At 52.2% G+C, this 8,104-nt stretch overlaps 3 protein-coding genes across 3 annotated transcripts; 2 read left to right on the forward strand and 1 right to left on the reverse strand.

Annotated features, from left to right (window-relative positions):
* Window positions 1-558: 558 nt before the first annotated feature.
* Window positions 559-2,282, forward strand: CDV56_106702 (uncharacterized protein; the record flags this gene model as incomplete). The annotated part of the gene is made up of 3 exons (XM_026760321.1): window positions 559-1,342; window positions 1,408-2,181; window positions 2,257-2,282. 3 exons carry the CDS (start codon window positions 559-561, stop codon window positions 2,280-2,282), a joined length of 1,584 nt encoding a protein of 527 aa, XP_026617369.1.
* A 2,343-nt stretch (window positions 2,283-4,625) lies between these two features.
* On the forward strand, window positions 4,626-5,258 carry CDV56_106920 (uncharacterized protein; the record flags this gene model as incomplete). The annotated part of the gene is made up of 1 exon (XM_026760539.1): window positions 4,626-5,258. One exon carries the CDS (start codon window positions 4,626-4,628, stop codon window positions 5,256-5,258), a length of 633 nt encoding a protein of 210 aa, XP_026617370.1.
* A 553-nt stretch (window positions 5,259-5,811) lies between these two features.
* On the reverse strand, window positions 5,812-7,552 carry CDV56_106984 (MFS transporter; the record flags this gene model as incomplete). Its single annotated transcript, XM_026760603.1, has 6 exons — window positions 5,812-6,317; window positions 6,381-6,483; window positions 6,552-7,186; window positions 7,250-7,307; window positions 7,362-7,382; window positions 7,448-7,552. The coding sequence occupies 6 exons, from the start codon at window positions 7,550-7,552 to the stop codon at window positions 5,812-5,814; spliced, it is 1,428 nt and encodes a 475-aa protein (XP_026617371.1).
* Window positions 7,553-8,104: the final 552 nt, after the last annotated feature.

Consider the following 8,104-nt stretch of genomic DNA (forward strand, 5'->3'; position numbering starts at 1 on the left):
CCCACTTGCACGCCGCTTCCCTGGTGGATACAGAACCATTGACTCTTCTGACAACGTGCGGATAAAAAGAAGTTCCCACACAACTTGATTTTCTTGTGGGTGACCGTGGGGAATTCAGATTAAGCATTCAACTTCAATCCTGACACTCTTCTTCTGCAGTGGAGTCGAACTCGATCCCGTACGCATCCATTGTTGTTCCTGCAGTTTCCTCCTCATCACTGCTTTTCGTTGTTGTGAAGGACCGCCTTTCCGTCGCAACCGACCTTGTCCTACCTTGCTCTCTCCGCGTCACAGGTGGGAGAGGCTCAGTGACCTTACTGGAAGGACGAGAAAAGAAAAAGTCTTGAGCAAAGGAAAGGTAGTCAACCAGTTGATCCTGGGCGACATTGAACGGATTTCAGTAATCCGCTGAGCTTCGCTTCCCGTTCGAAAACGTCAGGGAAGAGGGATTGTCTTGGTCTACGATCGATGATCGGGATACCGTGAACCTTTTTCGTCCAGTTCAGCCCTATCCTTTCTCCCCTCTCGCGTCTTCACCGACCCCTCCTCCGCTTCACGATGGATCCCAGATCTCATCCTTCACGGCCCCCATCCACCAGCCTTCCCCAAGGCTCCACGCCTCTTTCCTCGACGCCCATATCGAGCATGCCAATGCCCCAGTACACCATGCAGCCTCAGTACCCTGTGTCTCAGCCGCACACCCTTCCTCCGCTGCAGCCCCATCACAGTCAATCTCCTGGCCCCCATTCCTACATGGGTCAGCCGCACTACCGGCCGGATCTCTCGAGGTATCCCGCGTCTACTCATGATGTGTACGCGTCGTCGGCTGCACCCATCATGCCCCATACCACCGTGGGTAGCTTGCCACCTTCAACCTTCCTCTCCCACCCCAACCACCAAGCGCACGCACAACAGTCGCAACACTATCCTCCTCCGCACAGCGTGCTACCCCCGGCCTCGAGCGCGCAGACTTACCCGCAACCAATTGCACCCGCTCCGCCACGGGATCGCCGCTCCGATTTCAATGGTATGCCTTCCGGCGCTTTCAGCTATCCCGACGGCAAGGCTTCGCCTTGGATGAACCCCGATCCGGTCGCAGCTGCGAACGGTACAGGACCTTATGCTGCAAAGGAGCCCCCACGCACTCAAGTAGTTGGATCTCAAGGCCGACGCGGTATTCTTCCGAGCGTTCCTGGTCGCGCGACTCCTGTCACCAATGGTGTCAATGGTACCGCCAAAAATACGACGATCCCAGCCAAGGACGCTGACGGAAAGTTCCCTTGCCCTCACTGCAACAAGACATACCTTCACGCTAAACACTTGAAGCGCCACCTGCTTAGACGTGAGTATTTTGCATTTAGATTATCCTTATCAGGTATCGACTAATCAAATTTCTCACCCTTCTAGACACTGGTGACCGCCCATACATGTGTGTTCTCTGCAAGGACACTTTCTCTCGCAGTGATATTCTGAAGCGCCATTTCCAGAAGTGCTCGATCAGACGCGGTAACCCCACCGGAGCTACCCACTTGTCGCATCCCCAGGCACATCTGAAGAGGTCTCAGGCTCAAGCTGCAGCAAATACCGCGAAAAGTTTACAGGAGGAAGTCAGTAGTACCGTCCCGCCTTCCAATGGCATTGCGGGTGCGGCTTTCAGCGAGGGGGCCGTGAATGGGAATGGTCTGGCTGCAGCCCGACCAGGTTTCACGGACCAGCAGCCTCTAGGCTTTACGATGCAGTCTGTCAATGGGTTGAGCCGTGGTCAGCCAGACGATGCCTTCGCTCATGGACAAGCTCATCAGAGAGCATCCTGGATGGCTACTCCCAAGCAGAACCCGTACCTTGTGCAGCCTGGCACTGAAGCACCTAACCAGCAGCTGAATGTTGACCGCCCTTCCCTTGAACAGGTGAAACCCCCTGTCGTTGACCCCAAGCGTCCCATGATGCCTGGTCCCGACCCGAATCACGCTGGTGGACTTGATTGGACCTCCATGTTCCAGCCCGGAGCCTCTGACGGCTATATCAATCAGGTGTTCCCCCAGTCCATGGCATCCGGCCAGGAGTCGATTCAAGCTCAGGTTGAAACTGAACGAAAGTTCTACCCTACCACTACGACGGCTGGTCCTCAAGAAGGCGGAATGAACGGTTTATACTTGGCGTCGACTACTCTCGGTGGTGATGGTGAGTAAAATGAGAACACACGTGGCGTTGTCCGAATAATCATTAAGAATAACTTTCTAATTTTGATTCATCCAGGTACCGTGCAGGCTGCTAGACAATAGTCAATGGCTGAACGAAATGGACGCGACCCGACTAGTAGGGAAGCCTGTGGGTATTGTTCCAGCAAGATGAACACCTGCTCGAGCTTTTATATGGAGCGGAAAAGGCAAGGTTTCACTTTGTTGTTGACTGCCGCGGGCTTCGCTTTGGGACTGATCTACCGTCCGGAAGCTCATACGAGATTTATTTTCGTGGCTTCTACAACAAACGTCATTTGATTTTCTACTCCAAAAACGAAAGGTTTCTTCCGGTCAGCATTTTTCTACGGCGAGCGCAGTATTGCGGCGGTTCTGAATCGGGTTTGATTTTCTTCGACTCCATTACGAGTGGCAGATGGATTGGTGTGTGGTTTATCCGGCGTCCACAAATAGACTTGGGCATGTGTTATTGTGTTTGTGTTCTTGTTCACTTCCCTCATCTCGTCGACGCGACCAAATGATCCTCACGGGAAGGTTGCCGTCGCCTTCTGGTCTCGATTCGCATGACCTCCTTGTACTTTCGAATACCGAACGCGCGCGGAGAAGGACAGTTGTTGAATTTCCGATTGCATCACTTTACGGCCGTTCAGATCCGCATTTCATTTCCCTGTCGACCATGTAAGTAAAATTCTGTACGCTCTGCTCGGACATATGAGCTTGATTTGGGCCAAGAGACATTTGTGGTGTTTTTCGTCTTCATTTTTTTTGTTTGTTATTACATTGTGTGTGTGTTTTTTATGATTTCATTCTCATTATGTTATTTTCCTTCCCCCTCCTTTGTTCTGTTTGCCCTCTTCTCATTTGTGCAAAAAAAAGAGGGCGTGATATGTCTCTCAAGGATCAGATTTTTCATACGATCGGCGGCTGGGTTGTGTTCAAGGACGACGGCGCGCCGTACATCTCTTTTCTTTGAGCACTGAAATCTCTGGTCGGCCATATGAGGTGATTCTATACGCGCTATGTGCTAGAGTGTGCATTTGTCTGTGTTCGAGCCATGTTCGTCTTTCCGTCTTCCGATCGGGTTGGAATCGGCCACTTGGTGGTGTACCGATTCAACCGGGTCGGATACTAGCAGGCAAACAACGCCTGTGCATGTTGCTTTTGACGAAGGCAGCATGGGACAGACGAGCAATGGGAACACAAAAAAAAAAAGAAATCAAGACGAAAAGGAAGAGAAAACCAGGAAGACCTCGGAGGGGGGGAAAAAGGAATTGAAAAAGAAATAGATTATAGACAGTCGATGTTCGATTAACCTGCAAAAGACGGGCAAATGGGAAAAATTCTACTATTGCAAAATTTCTATCTGACCTAGATTTACTACTAGATTTACTATGTAAACAACATGTCCAGCTCATGGCGAGCACAAATGGATATCATTCTGAGGAGGTAGATGCACATGTACAACACTGTTGGACTCTTCCCTTTTGCCCGGCGCGGAGATGTGCTTCAGGTTCCGATATTTCCCTACCTCAAGCTGCAACTGCAGGTCGTCTAGATTTCCCCTCATCCGTCGGAGTTCAGAACTTCATCTGATCGAAGATCGCATGCAGGGTACACACTGTCTACAAATGAGATGATCGATGTTTCAACGGGTTCCCCTCGTTTTATTGAGTACCTCTGGATAAGAAGAGAAGCCAACCCCACGGTTCCCCTCCGCTACTGTATTAGGTCCACCGAGTACTCCCAACCCCAGGGTCATGACTGCTCTGTCATTCAGTATAATTTGATCTGTTCTTCAAACTCCTGCCTCTCTTGTCATCAGTGCCAGTATTCCCAATCAATCTTACTTCTGAAACTGTCATTCTTTCTCAGCATGGGGCCTCATACTAACGAACCCGCAGTAGTAAGCGAGTGAAGACGTCACCGCCGAGTCTCTTTCCTTCTCCAGGCGATATCACCAACGGCTGATTGGCTCGTCCAGCGGCAAGCACCCAGAACGGGTCACTTCGGAGAGACTCTGGAATCCTTCATCTCGCACTTCTATCTCTCTCCCTTCTACTCTGTACAGCAAAGTATCACCAAACGTTCGAATGATTCGTTCTTCTAGTCGCCCCGCACAGTTGGAATACAAAGTAGTCGATCCGGAGGCATTTCTTGACAGATCTATTCCCTCTCTGTCTCCCTCCCGTTGCCGCTGCTAAAACTGGGAAGCCGAGGAATTACCGCCACTCCTAGTCTACTACGCCCATCGCCTCATTCGAGTAGTATACGTGATTCAAGGTGCTTTCTGGCACTTTACGAAGCCGACGAGACAGGTTGGATTCAGGATACGGTTCTCATTAGGGTCTTCCCCATTCGAGTGCTACTTGACAAACTGTTGGACTTTGTTATAAGCCCTTACGGAAGCCGAACAGAGTCTCGTCCATCATGTCAACCAACAGACCATTTCTGGCCAACTTCCTGGCAGCGTTTCGAGCCCAATCGACGTACAAGGCCTCAACGGCCGGCACTCAGTCTGCCGCCGGTCCATCGTCCTCACTCTCGGCCACACAGATCTCTCAAGGGGCCCGAGCAATAGCCACCAAAGCCGGTGGCGGCTCAAATGCGGCCTCTCCAGCAGACCAAGCATCCTCTTCTACCACTGCCGCCGTACAAGCGGCATCAAACCACCACTATCATCACCACTCCTCCCCCGCGGCTGCCACATCTTCACATGCTAGACCTCACTCCCACCCACGACCATCGCTGAACCAGACTCCCTCGAGTACAGAGTCCCCTGCTTCTTCCGTCTCGACCCCTCTAGCTCCGTCTTCCCCGCCTACGCCTGCCTCGTCAAATCCCATCCCCATCGCGGACGGTCAGGACCGCCAACGGCGAGGGAGTGACAGTTCCAGTGGATCGGGAGGCTTCCGGGATGCCCTTGGCCCGGAGAAGTGGTATATCGGCGGTCGAACGGCGGGAGGGGAGGAGCGCTTCTACCGGTTAGGAATGGTGACCAAAGGTGGTGGACGATTGGGAGGCAGTGGACGAGTCGGGAGCATTGATCAGTTAAGCCTTTGATCTGCTTTTGCTCTGATTCAATGGAAAAATTATCCACCTTGATGATCCTTATGACTGCGAAAATTCTATTATGGATTGGCGTTTTGAGTTATTGGCATTGGTTGGGCGTTGAAGGCGTTTACACAGCGAGGCTCTTGGGTGGAGGCTGGGAATGGGATTTGTGAAGAAAAGAACCATTGCGTGTCATTACTTGGTTGCTTTCTTGTCTGTCTTTGCGATTTCTTCCTTTCTTGTCTATCACTGCTCCGCTCAGGATGTCTTACACTGCCTCGAGAGTATATCTATCGATCCGTCTGTACATGAGGATATAGCCTGGTTGTATGTATATGGAACCGTGAATATTGACTACAACAAGTGATCAGAATGTACTTCTCACATAGCTGATAAGTTTATTTGATACAGACCTCACGTTATCTTTGCATTCGCAGTTCTGGACGCGGATTTATTGCATATGGCTTGAAGCTCGTACGAGGGCAGGTCGATGTCACCGTGTAATCCTACGCCTAATACGGTCATACATAACGAACAATACAAGTATAGGACATGTTCACACTCAAACACTCCCATCACCCTCCTCCCTCCTCTCCCCCGCCAACAACCTCTCCCTCTCCCTCTCCGTCCCCTCAACCACCTCCTTCGGCGCCCCATCACTCAGCCAAAGCATTGGTGCAGCCGTCAACCCCGCCAACAACCCGAGGGTCCACGCCATCGTCTTCCACCCAAACCGATACTCAACGAACCCACCCCAAAGCGGACCCAGGAACAGCCCCATAAACGAGGACATGGTCTGGATGCCGAACGCCTGCGCCACGGCCCCTCGTTTCCCGAAGATCCCGGGCCGCGCGCGCTCCATTTCCTCGAGGACCTGCTGCGTTTCGACGTACAGCGCGGGCACGCAGGCGTTGATTAGGAGGCCGATGAGGGTGAGGAGGGAGAGGAGGAGGATGATGTGTGGGGTTGTGTTGGATTCGACGAAGCGGAGGCTGATGAGGGGTGGGGAGAGGAGGAGGAAGCCGGTGAAGGTTACGAGGCGGGCGCCGTAGCGGTCTGAGATGGAGCCTGGGATCGCTGATTAGAGTGTGCTGGAGGGTGTTTGGCTGGCTGGCGGACTGGCTGGCTTACCAAAGTATGGTTCGAAGAGGGCTGTTATGGCTGAGGGGAGGAAGGCCATTCCCGCGCCGAAGGGGGTCCAGCCGAATTTGTTTTCGACAAAGACGGGGATTGTCTGTCGGGTTTGAGCGTGAGTATGTTTCTCTTGGAATGGGCCAGATTGAGGACTGTGGGGGAGCGTACCGAGTCGAATGCGGAGTATAAGATGCCCTGGACGAGAAGGGCGAAGGAGGAGATCATCACCCGTGGCTGTCTGGCTATGCGCAACAGAGTAATGTTCCTCCATCCCTTGGGAGAGTCCGAGATCTCGGATGAGTGCTGAGGGTATTCCTCACCCGGGTTCTCCGCGGGGGAGTCCGACAACCACGCGCGAGCGACCTTCTTCTCGATTACGGCGATTCTCATCACCAAGTCGACGCCGATGATGGCAAACGCCATCGCAAACACCGCATTGTACCCGGCAGCATTGTAGACTAGTCCGCCAAGCAGCGGACCGAGGAGGAAGCCCAGCGCGATCGACGAACCCAGATACCCGATCGTCTGGCCCAGATTATCGAACGAGACCGAGTCGGTCATGAGCGCCAGGCCCGCGACAGCCACCATGGCTGTCGCACCGCCCTGAAGCAACCGCGCAACGATGAACAGCCACACGGTATGTGCGACCGCCAGCATCCCCATGGAGGCGCCGAGCAGGATGAGCCCGAACAGGTAGGGGAACTGGCGGGTGGGCGCGATGTCGACGAGGTACCCGAAGATGGGGCAGCAGATGAACGCGACGGCTGCCTCGCACATCAAGAGTATACTGACCCAGTATTCACCTAAACACGGAATATGTTAGCAGCAGCGTCGTTTGAAGACAAGCAGCATTTTGCGCGACATACGTTCATCGTATGGAACTCCTGCTCTGTCGACAAGCGCAGTTGGCATCACTGGAACAATCTACCACGTCTGATTTCAGCAATTGGGAGGACATTATGTGGCATAGCTGCTCACCATTGCATATAAGAAATAGTCCTGGAAGAGAAAGTCAATGTCCGGAAGGGTAACAACGCTAGTTTAGATGAGAGTGAGCCACTCACTGTAAATGACGATGTCCATACTGTGGCGACAATGAACGCTGTAGACGAACGTATTTGTAGAAGCCAGGGAGGGCGTTTATGCCCTTTGCTGCTTGAGAAAAACATGGTCTGCTTGGATTCTGTTCAGACAGTTGCAGTTAAACAAGTGTGCTCAGTTGCCTTGCCTTTGTCAATCTTCAGCTGGCGCAGTCGAACTAGCATAGCAGACTTTGATGCATCAGCAGCAACCCTAGCTCATCTTTTGACCCAACCAGTCCAATGACTTGATATTCTGAAGCTGATGACAAGCTGCTCTTGCCAATGATCTAAGAGCTTATTAACACGATGATAGACAAAGAGAAGAAGAGTGGAGCAATAGAGCTCGAATCATCTATCTAGTGAGCAGCCAATGAGAATGATGAGTTGCGCTGGATAATTACTTCAACAACAATCATTGACCTACACCAATGCTGTGTTTTTCTTGCGCACAAGCTAACACGCAGCTTCTCAGATGAGAGGATCTCTGATATTATGCGAACCAACAATCATTATCGACAATCAACATGCTGGTACGTCGGGGGGTGGTTTCCCCTGCATTCCTCACTGTCATTCTAAGTGGTGACTCCACAGTCCAGACAGACTCGCGAAAAAGCGAAGCAGAGCTCTCATACTCCAGAT

The sequence above is a fragment of the Aspergillus thermomutatus genome (assembly GCF_002237265.1).
Source record: "Aspergillus thermomutatus strain HMR AF 39 chromosome Unknown NODE_24, whole genome shotgun sequence".
Taxonomy (NCBI): domain Eukaryota; kingdom Fungi; phylum Ascomycota; class Eurotiomycetes; order Eurotiales; family Aspergillaceae; genus Aspergillus; species Aspergillus thermomutatus.